Source organism: Lotus japonicus, chromosome 1 (assembly GCF_012489685.1).
Source record: "Lotus japonicus ecotype B-129 chromosome 1, LjGifu_v1.2".
Lineage (NCBI taxonomy): Eukaryota > Viridiplantae > Streptophyta > Magnoliopsida > Fabales > Fabaceae > Lotus > Lotus japonicus.
The window spans coordinates 122,564,641-122,585,137 of record NC_080041.1 but is presented as its reverse complement, the minus strand read 5'-3'; the positions used below and the strand labels follow the sequence as shown (position 1 = coordinate 122,585,137).

The 20,497-nt window shown below is 34.6% G+C and overlaps 2 protein-coding genes and 2 pseudogenes across 3 annotated transcripts; 1 reads left to right on the top strand and 3 right to left on the bottom strand.

Annotated features, from left to right (window-relative positions):
• Positions 1 to 466: 466 nt before the first annotated feature.
• On the bottom strand, positions 467 to 5,435 carry LOC130730086 (phosphatidylinositol 4-phosphate 5-kinase 5-like). Of its 2 annotated transcripts, XM_057581976.1 has the most exons (8): positions 4,010 to 5,432; positions 3,748 to 3,915; positions 2,946 to 3,111; positions 2,734 to 2,850; positions 2,341 to 2,534; positions 1,894 to 2,024; positions 1,723 to 1,795; positions 467 to 1,080 (listed from the first exon to the last, which is right to left on the bottom strand). In XM_057581976.1, exons 1-8 carry the CDS (start codon positions 5,212 to 5,214, stop codon positions 801 to 803), a joined length of 2,334 nt encoding a protein of 777 aa, XP_057437959.1. In that variant the 5' UTR covers positions 5,215 to 5,432; the 3' UTR covers positions 467 to 800. The 2 variants fall into 2 exon arrangements, with proteins under 2 accessions (XP_057437959.1, XP_057437960.1); XM_057581977.1 differs by lacking the exon at positions 1,723 to 1,795 and having other exon boundaries at positions 467 to 1,145; positions 1,889 to 2,024; positions 4,010 to 5,435.
• An 814-nt stretch (positions 5,436 to 6,249) lies between these two features.
• Positions 6,250 to 7,886, bottom strand: LOC130732578 (uncharacterized). Its single transcript, XM_057584594.1, has 4 exons — positions 7,738 to 7,886; positions 7,464 to 7,584; positions 7,254 to 7,326; positions 6,250 to 6,585 (listed from the first exon to the last, which is right to left on the bottom strand). The coding sequence occupies exons 1-4, from the start codon at positions 7,766 to 7,768 to the stop codon at positions 6,337 to 6,339; spliced, it is 474 nt and encodes a 157-aa protein (XP_057440577.1). The 5' UTR covers positions 7,769 to 7,886; the 3' UTR covers positions 6,250 to 6,336.
• A 954-nt stretch (positions 7,887 to 8,840) lies between these two features.
• LOC130732577 (amino acid transporter AVT1A-like) lies at positions 8,841 to 14,440 on the top strand (annotated as a pseudogene).
• Positions 14,441 to 17,211: 2,771 nt separating this feature from the next.
• On the bottom strand, positions 17,212 to 18,253 carry LOC130723240 (mitochondrial import receptor subunit TOM20-like; annotated as a pseudogene).
• Between the last annotated feature and the right edge of the window lie 2,244 nt (positions 18,254 to 20,497).

Below are 20,497 nucleotides of genomic sequence, written 5' to 3'. Positions count from 1 at the left end.
AAGATATTGTGCTAGCCGCAAGGGTCCTTTTCATTTCAATAATTTTTTATTTTCTATGTCCCCTAACTCCATAATTTTTTATTATTTTTGTTAAATCATGAAATCTCCATGTTATTTCCATTTACTTGATAGTAGATCTTATCAACTTAGCAGATCTATCTGCTGTTCAAAAAACAAGTTCCTAAATTAAATTGTATACCAGTCTAGATCTTTCACATGACCATGTCATGTGAAATTAACTCATGAGGGGATTCAAATTCCTCAAAATAGAAGTTTGAATCAGTTTATTTTTCCTTAGAATCAATTCTGTCGCCTAGAAGCTACTCCAAGAAGTTTCCACATAATTGATTTTGACAATCAATTAGAGATGATTTTCCAAACATGCTAGTAGTTTGTAAACCAAATTTGATCCTGTTAGATGGAGCAGAATGATCTTTCACAGTGAATCTTAAAATAGTGAACTCAATGACAAACACAATTGATGGCATTAGCACCAAAGAGAAGTGAATGAGTAAACATGTACAATTGTATATTGATCCATTTCCTTTCACCTATATACATCCCACTCTAATACAAAATGTTGGAATTCCCTGACACACCTCTTCATCTCTTACAAAAGAACAATGATCTAGTCATACAGTATCATGATCTAGCAAAATGTGTACAAGATGCATATACATAGCCCCTCTTGCTTTCTACTTTTCACAATGTGTTCCTGTGTACTACATTTGATGTCCTATACAGAGAATGAATGTAATTAAGAAAATGCAGAATCATGTATATGTTAATGTATATACCTTTCATGAGTCTTCAGTAAATATTCTAAATATGAAATCACGGAAGCGCCTTGAGTACTGTATTGGATCCACGGCTGAGATTGAAGTGGGATCATATTGAAAGGACTTATAGGCATGCTCAAGCTTCTTGCTGATATCATAGTCTTGAAGTATATCTATGATACCAAAAGTCAAAAAAACTTCATAGAACTCTCCAATAGGTTCTCCTACAAGTTGTGCTTCAAAATCACTTTTTCTCACTGTCCTTTCAATCCTTGCTGGCATGTTCATACCCATTATTACACTGCAGATCCCCAAATAGACACAGACAACCATATTAAGCTTTGAGCTATTCATCTTGCTGAATGATAAACTTTTGTGAATCTCATTATCGGGAATGTTTGGAACTCCATCTACAATTGATCTAAAGTCAGAATCAATTCTAGGGAGAAGCTTCTGTGAGTAACTTCTGGGTGCTAGAATTGATTCTGAGGAAAGCCCGTTTGGAAGAGCTTATTTGTGCTTATCTTATAGCATAAACGTTTATGTAAGTGTTTGAGAGAGCTTATGTAAGTATTTTATGGCTTACCTATAAGCTGTTTTGAGCTTATTTTCATAAGTTTTTCAGATTAACTTATGAATAAGATCTTATGCTTACCTATAACTTATTTTCAGCTTATTTCAATAAGTTTCTGAAATTAGATTATGAATAAACGCTTATGCGATGAGAGTTTATTGTCATAAGCGCTTAATTAAGTTGTTTACCCAAGCGCACCCTAGATAAGCTGCAATAAGTGATCTTGGTTTGCATCCAATTCCAAACAGGTTGCTAGTGTAGCTAAAATTTTGAGCTACCATAACAAATAGTCTAGTAAAAATTCAAAGCTTCCATAATCACTAAGTAGTATTCTCTATTATGCTAAAACAACTTCAAGAGACAATTCACCTGGAAGGATCAGAAGGAAGTTCATCTGTTTCGTCTTCTGCAGTATGGGGAGTGCCTTCATTCTCTGAATCACCTGAGGTTGGAAAACAAGAAGGTTTTTGTCAAAACAAGGACAAACCCACAAACACACATTGAGGTTGTAGATTACTTCATATAGGATAAGAAAATTACCAGTAGGAGTTTGAGATCCTATAGGAATAATTTCCCCTTCTGTTGATATATGTTTGAAATGAATACCCACCAGCAAACTATAGTCCATAATTCCCTCCTGTTCCAGAAGCTCACAGTCCCTATCAATTTGTCTGGAGAACAAATATATGCTTGACATGCTTAGTTTAATTTGACATAACATAATGAATTAAAACTACAGAACATATCTGGATTTTGTATTGTTCAAGTTAGCCAATTATAAATTATTTGACTTCTCTAAACTAAGTGGTGCATTTAGAAGAACTTCATTGGAAAAAGAAGAGAGTAAATGTGAACTTCAAAATTTTATAGATACATAATTATTCACTTTTTTTCTTTTAAGTGCAGTTCAGCCCTTTACTCTAGAGTCTAGAGGTGCCAAATTTAGCTTATGAAATTACAAATTAAGGTACCAGAATCCTTTATCACCTGCAAAACTCTTGAAACCATGAGCTCTCTAGTCGAAATATAAAATTAAGATCAAGATCTTTAAGGATGGTGGTTTCACTAATCTCGGTCTCAGGCTTGTCTGTTATGCGGCCAAGTGAAGAACCTTTCAAATCATAACGTCTATGGGTGACATACTCAGAACAGAAGAGGTTGCCCATTATGATAAATCGAACCTGGAAAACCAATTATATGATGAAGCTTAGTACACCCACTCTCAAACTACAAACTTAAAACTTCATAGAAACTATCTAATGTCAAACACTTAAACAACTTAAAATAATTTAAAGTGGAAAAAACATGAGGCATCATTATTTCACACAAATTTCTGCTAGATTGTATTTCTAGTGTTGTCACTCATGATAGGAAATGCACCTTCTTCTGAATTGGTCCATTTAACTTCACACAATGTAGGCCATAATACTTTGTCACTAGAGTATTTTGATGCTCTCGAAAATGATTGTAATAGGCTGAAAGCATTCTCAAGAGAACCTGCATAAGGAATCCAAGCCAAATTAGGAAAACAAAAATATCTTGCATTGATTCTGAGGAAATTTCAAATTCACCATGATAAGCGTCAAACTCACTTTCACTTCAGCTTTCTTCATTGTCTTAATCATGTAACGGTCATCACTGGTCAAGTAAAAGAAGCTGCCACTTTTTCCCGGAGAGGAAAGTTCGCGAAGGGCATCATTTCCACATATGGATAACATGTAATCCGCTGGATCCACATTGAATAGTTTCCTAAGAGTCCTGATGACAGAGTGTGATATATAATATACGGAAAATGTTATAATCAGGCCAAATTAAATCCAATTAGCCAGAATGTTTGTTGGAATGGTTTGCCTAAACTCTGTCTAATTTTTTCTCACTTCCCAGAACTTTCACTACATGGAATAGTATTACGAAAACTTGAAAAACATGACATGAGGGAACCACATGTTGGTTGATGTTAAAAGGCCTATTTCATGATTAAATCAACTTCAGGGAACAATATCCTCATAAGTAAACTTCACATGACCTTGTCATGTTGAAATTATGTGTCTATCACTCTCTTCATAAGTATTAAATAGGTGGTATTCTCTGAATATTTATGAAGAGAGAGATAGACACAATGTTTCACTTGACATTGTCCTGTGACATGAGACAATCCTAATTCCAAGTTCTCTGTATTTTTGGAAGTGACTGTTATTATCTGTCCCCATTTTGTGTTACCTACTCTTTCCCACTAAGCAAATTATGGCATCCATGCCTACATGACACAATTTGATGATGGACAAGAAATGAGACACCAAATGGGAACAGAAGATCTTCATCCTCATGGAAGAATTTTATAACATGAACAACAAAAGTTGCAACAGCAACAAAATGAGTGTTAGTGGGGCTAACCTAAACACTACCGGGCAATAGTCCTTCCACTTAAAGTCACAAGAGGGATGTGGTGGAGTATATTTGGATCCTTCAGGTGGAAATCTTGTCCACACTTTCTCCTTAGGATCAAAAGCTGAAGGTTTAAGATCAAGTGATGCTGTTGGAGCAGGTCTTGCAACAGAATGTCTAAAATCCAAGAAATTGTGAAATCATCAATGTTATAAACAAGAGTAATTAAAAGAAAGCAACTGTGATAAGCCTAAATGTCCAAAAAAAAAACCTGATTCCAAGCTGCAAATTGAGCATGAGCTCATAATTCTTATGCCCTTTGCATATGGTCTCTCCCTGCCTCTTTGATTTCCTTGGCGCTTTCAGAGGTTGGAGTTGAGCCACACTTTCAGAGTTTGGAGTACGCAAACTCATCGAATCTTCACCCGGATCACTCATCCTACTTGTAGTCCTGTTAACACCACTAACATCACCATCCCACAAATGCATTCTCTCTCTTGGCCTCTCCACTCCCACACTCACCCTCCCATCTACTGACATTCTCCTATTCTTACCACTATCCCCTCTCTTTGCAGACCTCCACACCGCAAGCCTCTTCTGAGACGGAAAAACCAGAACCTTATCCCCGGGACGACACACCATGTATCCTTTCAACACTTCATACAACTCCTGTGGATCCCAATCAAAATGGCACTCCTCAGATGACTCAGATGGATAGAATGTCCCATTATGATCTTTGTTGTCTTTATTCCAATTCCCCTCATAGTAACTTCCATCAGGCCATTTGAAAGTTCCATTCCCCTTTGGCACACCCTCATCCCAACACCCATCAAAGCTTTTCCCATCAGCCCAAACAAATAACCCTTTTCCCCAAATTGTCCCATTCCTCCACTCCCCTACATAGTAACTCTCATCTTTCCACACATATCTCCCTTCCCCATCCTGCAACCCTAGCTTCCACTCTCCTTCATACCAATCCCCATTGGCATAACTCTTCAACCCATGACCATGTTTCAAATTCATCACCCATTGCCCCTTATAAGTTTGCCCATTGAGCCCTGTGTATGTTCCAGTCCCATCCATATGACCACTGTTAAATTCACCTTCATAGGTAGCCCCTGAAGGCCAACTGAACCTACCCTTTCCCATTGTTTTGCCTCTGAACCATTCTCCAACATACATGCACCCATCAGTCCAGAGATATTTCCCTTGTCCATGAGGGAAGTTATTTGCCCATTGCCCTGTATAGTAATCCCCATTGGGGAGAAACTTCTCTTCATTGTAAAGTTCAAATACCCCGCTTCCATCATCTTCATCTTCATCATCATCATCATCATCCTTGTTGGTTTCTTCTTCGCCTGTGTTTGCCAAAGTTAATGTCCCGAATAAACTATTGGCACGTTTCTTAGCAACTGCATGTGTCTTTCTCATGGTGGCTTCCCATGCCTTCATAACCCCGCTATCTTTCCCAATCATTGTGATTTCTTAACTCTTCTCCTTTTCACTTTTGGATACCCTTTTCCATTAATGTTCAAGCTTGTTTAAGAAAAATCACGCATACCCAGATGAAGAAATGGATTCAAATGATCTTCATGCATCAAACCAACAATGTTGTTGTGTAACAACACAGTAACATGCACGCAGAATGTTTGAACTGTTTTTTGCGATTGAGCGAGAGAGCTTTCGTTCATCTCCTACAACCTCTAAGAACCATTACATGTGGAGCTAAGTGCTAGAATCAAGGTGTTTGTTTGTATGCTGTTCTTAGGTTATTTAACAAATTTTCTATTTTCTGTCTGTTTAATGTGCCCAATCACTGTTAAACCATTAGTAGTTAATTTTTAGATTTGAAGAGAGAATGACAACAGAAAATTGTTTTTTTTTTCTTCATTAGAGTGTGGACAGTGACCATGAATAATATTGATCCAGGGGTCCAATAGGCAATATGTAAAGGGTCGACGTCTCAGTCAACTTCATGATGGCCGAATGAGATAATTAAAACAAGTTTTATCTCGTACAAGAATTGAGCGGACTTAAGTCGGCATATTCATAATATCATTACTGTAGGGTTGTTTACCATCATCTTGAAAGTCTTACATAAAGACTTCTCGGCCAACTATCATCTCTTACTACGCTTGTAAATACAAGGGTGATCATTCACTTATATAAGCATTACTCATTTTATTGTCTGATTGTTCTTCTAGTTCTATTAGTTTGACCGAGTTTTTCTCTCAACGCTTTTATATTCACTTAAACGTCGGAGTGGCTTCACAATTATCATTCTCACCATGTCAATAACTCACCACAGTACTAGAAGATCCTTTAGGACCGTGCAACACCGCGAAAGATTAGGAGCATCCGCTAGCTCACAATTTGGAAGGACTCATATATTTCAATGTGGTCTAGGTTCTTATAAAATTTGATTGTGTTGTAACTTCAAAATACGCGCGAATCATTACAATCTTTATGTTTCAAAGATTGGCTTTTGAAAATTGGAGATGGTCTTGCATATAAATATCAATGTGTTAAAATTTTAGCATTAATTGTAAAAGTGCAAAGTAAGGCCACAAACAATAATTATTGGTTGGTCATAATATATCAAATCTTGTTAAGAGCAGCTAGAATGAAGACAGTGACTGAAGTAACCCCTGGAATGAAAATCTCATTAGAAATTGCATGAGGCATCACTCTCTGCTTAACAAACAGAGCAGCCACAGGAACACCAAAGATGTACATGAGTGCTTCCTTTGCTCCTATACCAGTGAATCCTGATTCCTTCACCATCTCTTTCATGATCTCCTTGAATTCTGATTTTTTCAGTGCCTTGTCTTTACCTTTATGATTTTCCTGCATGTGTGTGCAACATTCAAACACAACACCATCAATTGTACACATATTATGTTTGATTTGCTAAAGTTCTCAAATTGACAAAACCAAACATGTGAACAAGCAACTAAGGGTGAAACATTTATCAACCACCTTATCTTATAGGAACATGTTTGAATTAACTTCTATTTTCCCAAAATTAATTATGACACACAAAAGTTGTTTACAGATTGGCGTTAGAAAAAATTGTGAAAGGAATTCCAAACATGTGCTTAGGCAAAGATATAACCACATACTTTTATAATGTAACGGTCGAACTCTAATGAGAAAAAAATCCTTAATAATATAATATTTAAATGTTGTATTTCTTCCCTCTTCAAATTTTTACACTAAAGCAGTATTGATTTTATTGAATATGGTAAATTTTCGCTTTCTTATCTATTTTTTCTCGTTATGCTAAATATCTCTTGAAAGTGTGGTACACGTTCATGTATACCAATTGTATAACAATATCTATCTATGTACACTATTTTTCTTTATTATCTCTTTCTTCCTATCACACCACATATCATATTTATTAATTTCCTCTCTTCTTTTCCTATCTTTAGATGCTACACACAAAAAAAGTTTACAAGAAACATTATTGTGAGATAATTCTTGTTAAAAAAAAGAGATACATATGGTCTTACATTGTATGCCTTCTTCAGAACCTCAGTCTCTGGGAGTTTGAACTGGGTGTTTCCACGCTTTTCATTCAGTTCCCTGACAAAGCATAAAAAAAATTGTGATAAAAAAAGTGTCAAGGATGGTGCAAATTAAACAAAAAAAAAATGTCACTTTATACATATGCTAACTAGTAAATTAATTGGGCAAGATTTTAATTTGAAAATGGTAAGTACTCGACTATCTCGCATACTCCTCGGTAGAATTCTGGGAAGTTGATTGTGGCGTCTTTGATGTTGTCATCATAGAATTTATCTAAAATTGTGTTAAGTTCATTGACCTTCTTTTCATCAGTTCCTGCATCCCCAAATTTGATGTAAGAAGCATGACTATGCATACCAGAAAACAGTAAAAAAAAAGATGGCCCTGCTATTAGTAATTACTAATAACAGTCATGATTCATAGCTGATATAAGATTGAAGAATAGCAAAAGGGTGCTAGATATTGAACCAGGTGCTAGTTTCTTCAGAGATTGGCCCATCTTTATATTTGCCTTTGATTTGATAGAGCTGTGATGACTTGTGACAATGAGTTAGATGGCACTTGCTTCAAAGAAACAAAATTAGAAGATCTTTATAGAGAATAAAAGCTGCAATAAAACTTGCACGGTGGGAAGAGAACATTTGCATCTCTTGGATTATAAGCAAGGTTTTTATATAGTTCAGGACGAGACACAGAACAGGTAAGTTTATTACTGAAGGAATGAATCCTCTTCATTCAGTATTGTTCTTGACTTCTTCCTCTGATCAATACTATTTTTAAATGAAAAATAAATTATGGCTTAAGGGCTTAAATCAAAATTTCAGTAAATAAGAGATAAAGTACTATTGCCATTATAAATTAGGTGGTGAAAAACAGAATTGGATCAGTTTTGGGAGAAAAAGTGGATTGCCAGTTTCAATATCAATTTTCTATTTTTCTTATTTCATAATTCAATTTATCCTCTTATGAACTTTTAATAAAAAAGAAAATATTACATCCACACCCCTCATTTAATTTAAAAGCCTGTCTTTTTCCTTCGCTTCTAGGTCTGGCGCTAATAAAAGTTGCTAACTCTCCTAGTAGCGAAGGAAAAAAAAGGTATGACTTTTTAGTGAATTATTGGTTTTTCTCTCTTTAAAAAAATCTTTGAAATATATCCCCAAATTTTGGATATACACATGTTTGATATCGAGTCCTCATAGGGATTAAAACCAAAATTCGATGAGTGCAAATACAATTTTGAGATCTAAAAATTACTAAAGAAGTGGTCCTTCAAAATTATTTTTCTTTTGATATTAGTCCTAACATGATCAAAACATGAGTATTTTTATAAATTGAGGCTGTATTTCAAAGAAAAATTTAAAAGGGATTAAAATCAATATTTCGCTAAAGCTAAAACAATTGTTTCTCCAAGGTGACAAATGTCACCAATTCGCAACTCGTGCTTCTTTCTCTCCAAATTCCGGTTCAGAATGCTAGTGTTTCGCATCTCAAACTCTTACACCAACTCCATGTAATTAGCATATACATGCAAACTTCATATCTATTCAACATTTTTCCTTTCTATTTTTTATCCTTTTCCCTTGTTTTCCCCAATCACATGATCATTTGTTAACACAAAGCTCTTTTTACTCATTGAATCTATGAGGATAACATAAGCTAAGGGACAACAAAGTAGTATCGGTTTCCAGTGAAAAGGGCTGTTTAATTGCATTGTAACAATGGCTAACAACAAGAACAAGGAGGCTGAGAAAGAGTTTTTCTTAGATCAGAGCAATGAGAATATTATTGAAGATGAAGAGGATATTGAAGCTCTCAAATATGAAAGTGGAAGCAGTAATGGTGGAGGTCGTAGTGACGATGAGGATAATCGTAAAACACAACCTCAATCTTTCTCTTCTCAGATATGGCCTCAAAGTTACAAGTATACAAATATTATTCACTTTTTGTTTATCCTATTGTCATTTGTATATGATTACCTCAGAGACATTTTTGTAATTTTGTTAGTTCTAAACCCCCAAATTTGACCTTAAGCGATACAACATCGGATAGGTTTGTTCTTGAAAGAATGAAATATCTTCAAAATTCAATTGTCGGTGAAATTGACCCTTCTGTCACTTTTTGTCAACTCACGTTTTGAAATGATGGAGGGATCAACTTGACCGACATGTGACACATTTAGAGACTATTGAAGATATTTTCTTCTTTCAGGACGAACCTGTCTCACGTTGTATCGTTCAATGATGAATTTGAGAGTTCGCTCAACTTTTTATCTGTTTAGTTATTTATAGTATTGTGCCCTCATTTTGCTTCTTTTTTTATATATATGACAGAGAAGCAGTTGATTCTTACACAATATCTGCAGCTCCGACTCTGGGATCAGTTCTACAAGCACCTAGTATGATTTACGCAAGCTTCACTCGTTCAAAGAGTTATTTGGAACAAGAAGGAAAGATTTCTTTTCTATCTAGTCATGAAGTCAGTGGTCATATTCCAGAGGCGCTCTCAAGAAAACAATCAACATGGTGGGAAAAAGCTTCAATTCAAATGCATATTCCTGAAGAAATACCCGTTGGTTATGGATGCAGCTTCACTCAAACAATATTTAATGGTATGTTATTTCATTTTAGTCAGTAATGTATTTCCATATCCCTTGAACTTTTTATTTTATAAGCATGTATATATGCTTACTGCTCAATAAACATTTCTAGTAATGGATGTTTCTTTAATGTCACTGCTGAGATAAATCAAGAAGTACTAGCACATAAACTTGTCTGCTTATGCTTGCTATTTAACTTAGATAAGGGATTGAAAGGTTGATATGAATCATCCTTTGCCCCCTAAAAATATCATTTGGTCCAAAACATCCAAGTGTTTTTTTCATGTTTGGAAATCCTTCTACAATTGATTCTTAGAAGAGGCTTCTATGAGTAGCTTATATGTGTTGGAATTAATTCTGAGGAAAGAAAGCTGGTCGAACATGCTTTAAACTTTACTTCCTTAATTTATATTTCGAGTAAATGTCAACTTCGTCCCTGAAGAATTTTGTCGCTGACAAGTTAGTCTCCGAAAGAAGAAAATACACACGAAAGTCCCTGAATATGTAAAACATCGGTTAAATTAGTTCCTATTATCAAGTTTGGTCAACTAAAACGTCAGTTCGGGACAAACTTAACTGACATTTTACACATTTTGAGACTTTCTAATGTATTTCCTTTTCCCAAGGATTAACTTGCTTGCGGCAAAATCTTTTTGGGATCAAGTTGACCATTTACTCTTTATATTTCTAACTGGCCATTTTATGTGGTAATTTTGCACATGGCCAGGGATTAATGTGATGGCTGGAGTTGGCCTTCTATCTACACCTTACACAGTGAGACAAGCTGGGTGGGCAAGTTTGGTGGTGATGATTCTTTTTGCACTTGTATGTTGTTATACAGCAGATCTTATGAGACACTGCTTTGAAAGCAGAGATGGGATCAACAGCTACCCTGATATAGGAGAAGCTGCATTTGGAAAATATGGCAGAGTTATTGTATCAGTAAGCATGTTCACATGTTCATAGTTTCAATTAATTTTAGGAATGGGGGGATTCCTTTTTTTTTTTCAAAAGATTTCACAGTCAATTTTTTTTGAATTGAACAAGAAACACACTGATCCTCTCTAGTTCTAGATTTGACTTTGTTGATCTCAAATTCTGTTTAACCCTTACTATATGTTCTTCCTGATTTTCTCTATTTTACATCTTTAAGTTCATGGTAAAATGTATCATAAAATGAATTTTCTCTAGTTACAAGTCCTGGAAACAATCTCTTGTGTAACAAACAAGGTAAGGCTGCCTACAATACACCAAATGGTGGGACCCATTCCCGGACCGTATGTGGGAGCTTTGTGCACCGGGCTGCCCTTTATTGCTTTTTCATATAAATTCCCTATACCATAATGTTTTCAGTTTTCACTCATGCACAGATTGATGGTTCTAATAATCAATTCACTGACATTGTTTATTTTTTAAATTTGTGACAGATCATTTTGTACGTTGAATTATATGTAAGTCCTTCCCAACATCCATATATTTTGTTCTTTATTATTCTGTATCATCTGCATATAATATCTTTTTGTATGAATGCAGTCATACTGTGTGGAATTCATTATCTTAGAAGGAGATAATCTCACTGGACTATTTCCCGGAACATCCTTGAGTTGGGGTAGTTTCCAATTGGATTCCAAGCACTTGTTTGGAATTTTGGCAGCACTGATTATTCTCCCAACTGTTTGGTTGAAGGACCTTCGTATAATCTCTTATCTCTCAGGTTCTCCAAACTCAAGATGATTCTTTTATAGAAGGATCTTCATTTTCATCATTTCTCTAGCATCCACTTATTTGACCAGTTTTACTGATTCTGCAGCTGGAGGGGTTGTTGCTACAGCTTTGATTACTATATGTGTGTTCGCAATTGGGACTAAAGATGATGTTGGATTTCATCACTCTGGCCCATTGGTGAATTGGAGTGGCATTCCATTTGCTTTTGGTATCTATGGGTTCTGCTTTGCAGGACATTCAGTTTTTCCAAATATTTACCAGTCTATGGCTAATAAAAGAGAATTTACCAAGGCAGTAATGACATGGTATGATACCTAAATTTCTTTTAACTGACATGACATGATTTATTTTGTTGGACGGGAAAATGAGACACCAATTGGGGACAGAAGATTTCTATCCAAGATATACACATAAAAATCTTCTGTCTTCCCAATTCTTGGACTGGTTCACGAACCGGTTCTTGAATTGGTTCCAAACCGATTCTGGGACTCAAACGTCGAAATGGATTGCAAAACTAGAACTGGTTCACCAAATTGCAGAATTGGTTCACCAAATTGAAAAACCGGTTCGGTCTGGTTCAAACGAAGTGGTTTTCCGGTAGTACAGTTACAGTTTGGTTCTTGCCTGAACTTGAATCATGAACAGGCCTATTTGTCATCAACTTGTGTCTCATTTACTGTCTCACCAATAAGATTTTGACATCTTGACTAAAAGACACTTGATATAGATGCAAAAAGACACCCCATATAGATGGAGGCGGTTACACATTTAGACAAGTGGATTTTAACTCACATAACACGATTTAATTGGTAGGACAGGAAAATGAGACACCGGTACATGACAAAATATTTTTATCCTAGATGGATTACACTTTACTTCTTTGAGTCTTTGTTTTAATTCATTTATCTTTGTGCAGTTTTATTTTGTCCATGTTGATATATGGAAGTGTTGCAGTCTCTGGATTTCTCATGTTTGGTGAAGGGACTAAGTCACAAATAACATTGAATCTTCCACCAAATGCATTTGCATCTAAAATTGCCTTGTGGACAATAGTAAGAATTCTGAGGTTTCTCTGAGCTTTCTTTCTTCTGTGTGTATGAATGTTTGTAGAGGGACCATTAAACATTTTTCTTATTCTATTTTTGTTTCTCTTTTCAGGTAATTAGCCCGTTGACTAAATATCCTTTTTTGTTTTCTTTATTAAACTCCAACATGGTTTGATCATATTCATAGGAAATTTTTATAATTTGCATTTTCTTTAACTAAAAACAAATATGCGTTGATGATGAACCCTCTGGCAAGGAGTCTAGAGGAACTGCTTCCTGAAAGAATCTCAAGTACTAACTGGTCTTTCATTCTTCTGAGAACAGTACTGGTTATATCTACAGTTTGTGCTGCTTTTGTGATTCCATTTTTTGGTTAGTCTTAAACTATGGGATCAAATCACAGTTGTTTCTGTAGTGTTCTATAAGATATGTTGCATATTGTCCTTTACAAATTTTGAAGTGCTATATAACTGCTAAATGCCAAATACATGTCTAAAATTTCAGGTCTTGTGATGGCTTTAATTGGTTCTCTCCTCAGTGTACTTGTGGTAAGCATACACTTACTTAAGTTCAATATTCATTGTAGTCATTATCTCACGATGTTCAAAGAGCATGCAATTCAGCATATGCTATTGTAAAAATCCAAATACAATTTGTGCTGTTTTATGAAAAAATGAGCAGAAGAGAAAGGAAAGAGAGGAAAAAATTAACAATATGTATATATGGAGTAGATTTTAGTTTAAAATTGAAACTTATATGGTATGAGTCTTATATTTTATGGTCTTAAGTAAGGTATTTCTATGATCGATAGTCGTGACTAATCTCTTACCCCTATAGTTAGCGCACTAAGGCAGTAGGAGACTAGGCCAAAATTTTGAGATTTTGTTTTCTTAGATGTGAATCAAGATAGCAAACTATAATGCGCTGACATATCATCTTGATAAATTCCATGTTCATATCTTGCATCAACCTTTATAATGTCACGATCAACTTCACATGGGTAGATTTGTCTTTTATTTCGATTCAGCATGTTTTGATGTATGTTGGACACATACTTCAAAGCACGTTATCGGAGAAGCTTCATATTGTAGTTTATGAATTAACGTAATTCTAAGAACTAAAGTGAATTTTAAACGTACCATCAAACATGCAGTAAACTTAAGAAATTAATTGATATGAAGCTGCTTTGTAATGTAGTTGCTTTACTTTTCAGGCAGTCATATTACCAGCTCTATGTTTTTTGAAAATTGTGGGGAAAAAAGCAACAAATACACAGGTATATATATCAGGGCATATGGTTTCTTGTTTATTTTTATCTTAATTGTAGTTATCTTACGGTAAATTTGAGGTTCAAATGCAGCAATATTTTGAGTTTTTTCCAATAAATTTCTCAAATTATTTTATGAATAAGCACTTATGGGATAAACATTTTCCTCGAATATTTTTCTCTCCTTCAAAGTTTTCTCTCCCTTTTATTTTTTCTGGCATCATCTACAGGTTGCTCTCAGTGCCATAATTGCTGTATGGGGAGTCACTAGTGCTTTCTTTGGAACATATTCTTCTCTATCGAAGATTGTGCATCGATCGTAGCTAATGCCTTCTTCCGGTGAAAGTTAGACCACATCACAATGAGCGATTTCTATGTCCTGAAACCCATGCTATCTTTTTTCTGAGGATTATGCTTCATTCAATTTTTTTTAAATGTTTATTCAAATCATCACTACCGTATCCCGAGTCAGATTAGTCACGTGAGACTCCTTTTTCGTGGAGACCGATGGCCAAAAGACAAACAAAAAAAATAAAAAGATGCAATTAATATATTTCCTCATATTAAATTTTTATTTTATTTAATATGTTGTCTAAAAAAAACTATTATTTAATTAAGTTCAAATATAGATATAGTCAACAAAATGTTGATTAATCTATGTGTGGCATCACTAACCAGTAAATGCTCCCTTATAATTAGGGGTGGAAATAGGTCAGGCGGCTCGTCACGGGTCTATGACTCGGCCCGACTTGGCTCGTTTATTAAAAAGGTCAGACTTAGGCTTTTTAAAAGACTTGTTTAACTAAAAAGGTCATGCTCAAAAAATTAAAAAAGCCTATTTGGTCTGATAGGCCGGCCTACTTATCTATTATTTTTATTAATAATATAAATAAATATAATTTAATTATATATAATTTAATTTTAGTTGTATTTGTTTTAAATAATTGAGGTTTTGTTCATTGAAATGCAATGATATACAAGCTTATTTAATTGAAAAGAAAATGCAATGATATATAAAAAAACCTATTAGCCCGCTAGCCTAATGACCTTCTTTTGGTGAAATTTTCTATTAAATAAGCTTTTAAGTAGGCTTGTAGGCCAAGCCAAACCTTATAAAAGGCCGGGCCAAGCCTTAAAATTTGGCCTATTGATAGATAGGCCACAAGCCAGGCTTGGGCCACGAAAAGATAATGCAGGCCAGGTTTGAGCCACGCAAAGTCTAGCTCGGCCCGGCCTATTTCCACCCTTACTTATAACATTTGCAATTAGAACTCTTGTTATTTAAGAACGGAATTAAAACTCTTGGGCTTAATAGCACTTTTGGTCCCCCACAAATGCAAAATGTGCAAATTGGGTCCCTAAACTTTAAAAATAGCATTCTGTCTCCCCGACGTTATCTTCTGTCAACAGTTTTGGTCCCCCGTCCTTTTTCCGTTCAAAAAGTAACGGTTTCTGGGTTTTCCAGAAAAAATCAAGGAGTTCTTCATCTTTTTCAATTTTTTTTACAGAAATTCAAAATTCTCCAAAACCAAAAAAATAATGCCCGTAAAAACAAATGAGAATCCAGAAATTAAATGCCCCAAAGGAAACCAATAAAACCCAAATATAGAAGAAAATATAGACCCAGAAGAAGATAATGGCCCAAAAAACCTAAGAATATTTAAAAAGATAAAATCTTTTAGATACTAAACTTTTGCTTCTCGACATAAACCCAGCTAGATTATATTGCTAAGGACAAATTACAAATATATATATACCCAGAAGATAAATCCAAAAACTTTTGCTTTCTCTCTCGATTTATGTTTCTTTATTCCATCCAAATTGCAAAGATCGTGCCTGTGAGGACGACAAGAGGATATCAAACCACACTTCATCCCTTCCATTGAAAACTCAGAAAGGAGATGAAAAAGAGGAATTTTTCTGTGTCCTATGTGTCCAGATCAATGTTCGATCTGGGTTGGAGGAGGTTGAGGGAGGCGATTTCCGTTTGGGCTTTGGTTGGATGTGTGTTGGGGGAGGATGAGGGAAGAGATCTTGGTTCAGATCTGGTTGTTCAATGGCAGGACCAAAACTGGGTGCAAGGGTGAAGATGAAGGTTAGGGGTGGGTTATAGATCTGTATCCATTTTTCTTTTTGAGTGAAGATGAAGATCAAGTAGATAAAGATGTTTGTGAGATGAAAAAGAGGATAAGATGATTTTGGTTTTTAGGTTTTTAATTTTCTGGGTTTTGGGTTTAATGATTGAGAAAATAGTGAAGATGATGGAAGAAGATGGAGATGATGAATTTTCTGGTTTTTCTTTTTATTTTTCTTAATTTATTTTTTTGTTTAATTACATATTTCTCCTTAAAAACGTTAGTTTTTTTGACGGAAAACTGTCTGGGGACCAAAACTGTTAACGGAAGATAACGTCGGGGAGGAAAAATGCTATTTTTAAAGTTTAGGGACCCCATTTGCACATTTTGCATTCGTGGGGGACCAAAAGTGCTATTAAGCCAAACTCTTGTTAAAACTCTGTTTGGTTTGAGAAAAAACTTGAGAGTAAAGCAAGTTAAATGAAAGAATATAAAAAGTAAAAATATAAGATGATTTTTAAATTATTTTGCATACCCTCACCCTCGTAGCCAGATTAGACACGTGGGGCCCTTTTCCCCCGTGGAGACTGCTGGCCAAATGACCAAAAAAAGATTATTTTTTTAACCAAAAATTTGCTTGCAATTCTTATAATAATCGAGACTTGTTAATCCTGAATAGCGGAGCATAGCATATATTATACACTAAAGAATGAGTAAGGAGGAAGGAAGTTGACGGACGGTAGAGAAATTTCGTCTCCAGGGACCTCAAAGTACCAAAAAAAGATGATTTTTTAAACCAAAATTTTCCGGCAGTTCTTATAATAATCGAGTCTTGTTAATCCTGAATAGCGGAGCATAGCATATACACTAGAGAATGAGTAAGGAGGAATGAGGTTGAAGGACGGTAGAGAAATTTCGTCTCTAGGACCTCTTTTTAGGGTTACAAAAATTGAAAAATTCCCCCAACTAATAGAACTAAATAACCAAAAATACTCCAACAAACTTACTTTAATTTCTAGGCCTTCTTCTCTTTTGTTTAGAAGAATAGAACTCTAATTCGTATAGTGGAAATACAATGTTGCGACAGCTGTGAGCTTAGCTGCGAAAGTTGTGAGTGTGAAACGCGCCACGATGGCGCAATACTCCTGGCATATTTAGCTGGTTACATCATGAAAAAGAAGAACTTTACAAGGGTAAAGAAAAAGAACTGACTAATAGGCAGTGACCAAATCAGATGTGATACTCAATATGTAATGAATAATGTATCAAACTTAACGTGGAGGCAGGTTTAATTTGGCGATTTTGCAAATTAAACCCCACCCATGCAACAATCAATATGCCAACAACCATAATGATCCATCCAAATTTGTGATTCTTGAGATCACTGCTCTTCATTAACTTTTGAGTCTTTTTACTAGAAGAAGAAGCGGAAGGTCTAGTTGTCCCATTGATTGTTTTTGTTGGGACAGCTGCACCTTTCGCTTGATCAAACTTGTGGATTTTAGCATGTCGCTGGCATTGAGAAGCCTTGACGGCCACTTCCCATGAACCACGATAACCTTGATTATAAGGATCCGCATCAAGAGCTAGGTGAAAGTACTCAACTCCCTTATCAAAATAAACTTTATCCTCCTCTCAGTTTGGTATTGAAAATCCATGGAAAGCATGTGCATTTCCCAGGCACCAAAGCGTAAAATGATTCTTCGGATTCACCACAAGGGCTTCCTCTAGCTTTGAAACAGCCTCTTGGTTCATCTTCTTTGACTCCGGAAAACTCTCAAACTCAGCTAACTCATACAAAGCCATACCTCATCTTGTCAAGTTTTGCAAAGATTCGAAAAAAAAAAAATTAATAATTTTTCTAAAATTGCACATAAATTGAGTGAGTGATAAATTAGTCTCTAAAAATGTGAGCCGCTGAAAACTCTGTTCACTTGAAAGAAGAAAATACTCAATTTAATTATTAATGTTGTAAAATGTCTCTCAAGGTTGTCTTTACATGCACTAATTAATTGACGGACGTTTTATGTGACCATAATTAATGACTATTTTACAACATGGGAACTAATCTTTTTATTTCAAAGATCAACTTGCTAGCGGCTCACACTACCAATTTGATAACTCACTCCATGAAGAAAGGGATATGGATTTAGAGAAGAAGAATATGAACATCAGCATCAAGAGGGTTCTTAGCATATTCAGCTTCTGCAGTCTTACGGACTTGCTTGAAGAACAAGAAGCGATCCAACTCGTTCTGTGGACAATATTCCATAGCCCTCTCATAGTAAAGGGTTTTGGGTTTTTGAAGGCGCTTTTTCTTCTTTAGGTTAGTCATTCACGAAAAATAGGGAGAGAGTAAAATTTATCTAGCAATTTAAGGACTAGCTAGCTCGTGTGATGCTTGGAATATGATAAGATAAAAAGAGTTTGTGGATATGCTTGGAAACCGAAAAAAATAAGAGGGTTGGATAATGATAATATATGATAATTATCTTTTACAATGAACATGATAATGATAAGATATGATATAAAATATAAAAAATAAAGGAAATCTTCAACTGAATTCGAAATAAAAAGGACATGATATTTTTTCAAATTTAAATTTTCTAAATTGATATTACTAAGAAAGTAACTAATCTATTCTTTTTAAAATTTTTAGTCAATTAAATTATATTTTATTAATGATCGCCGATTTAAATTAAAATTAGGTAACTATTTGATTTTAACGTAGTAGTTAAGATAGTAATTAAATTAAATCACCAATTTTTATTTTTTCATTTTTCAAATTTATTTTTATATTTTCATTGTCTGGGTTGACATTTGGTTTTAGTTACTTTTATTCTGCACGTCATTGATCGAGGCTAGTGCCTAAATTGTTTTTTACTAAATATGATAATGTATGTATGATTATGTATGAACATATATATGTGTATATAATTAGGATTGTATGATTTCTATTTAAATTGTGTATTCAGCTCAAAAAGCAGTAGTGGCACGAATGTAGCTAATATATGAAGATAATTTTGTCCATTGTTGCTCGAAACATTTGGGTCTAAGATTGTCCTATTTCAATTAATTAAGTCTCTATTTTTACATTCAGCTACACTGTTTTGTGGAGGTGTGTGAGCACAAAAAGTTTGGGGAAGCATGCCATTATGAAAGATGTCTAACTCAACCCAAAAGTTAGCTCAAGAGTTAAGATTTGCACAACCATATATAAACAATTGCTTGGCCACATCTCTAGCCAATGTGAGACTCTAACACATTAGAATTCATGAAAGTCTAAAATTGTGTAGACAAATATTCTCAAGCATTGTGCAAAGTACTAATTGGAATACGTACCAAACTGATTTTTTATTTCATTATAAAGAGTCTGGAAGATAGAAAATAATTCAGATAAATTGTCTATTAAAGTTAATTAAGGCCCAGTTTGGAAGAGCTTATTTGAGCTTATCTGACAGCATAAGCTCTTATGCCAGTGTTTGGGAGAGCTTATGCAAACAGCTTATGGTCTGCCATAAGCTATTTTCAGCTTATTTTTATAAGCTACTCAGGATAGCTTATGAAAAACAGCTTATGCTTATACACAGCTTATTTTTAATTTATTTCAATAAATTTTAAAAAATAGCTTATGAATAAGCGCTTATGTCATAAGCGCTTATGACCATAAGCGCTTAATTAAGTTGTTTATCCAAATGGGGCCTAAGTACATCCAGAATAATAATCAAGAAATGTGACAAAATATTTTGTTTCTAACCTAGAAACATTGCGACTAACCCAAAACATTATAATGAAATAAAGCAAATAGAATAGAGATTATATTAAACATTCTTTCTTCTTTCTTGATCCTTGCTTCATCAACTATACTCCATTAGCTACCACTGTCCACCATTGTTCTACTTACTTTTTTTTAATAAGCATATAATTGTCTTAAGACAAACTTATAATTATGGAGAGGGATTATAAAAACTTTATAATTTTAGAAAATGTTAATAGTGGTGGCACTACTACCTACTGAAAATGTTAGCCATATAGAATATGGATCCTCTCATATGACATACACATAATAGAGATCTAAGCCATCAAAACTGATTTTTAATTTTTTTTTAATATATTTTAATGGATAGATCTCTCATGCATGTGGGTCATGTCACCATTATATTCTCCATATTCATGTTGTGTATGTGTGTAGAACAAAATTTAAATTTCAAAAAACAAAATCAATTTCCATTAAAAAAACATCAATTTTGCTTTATTCATTGTCAACAGAACTTTAGAAACAAACTGCCACTGCAGCAATAATGGTAGCTATTCAATCAGATCTTAATTAAGAAGGACGCTTGTTTGGTAAGGAGCAAAAGTTTTCTCCCATCCACAAATCACTCCTCTAGTATTTGAACCATTAAATGTAAATAGTAAGTGGTTGATCATTGAAGGGTTATCTTTTTTTAATGAACTGGGTTCCCAACTTCCCATTTCTCCATCCACCCTCTATATTTTTACATCAAGTTCTAAG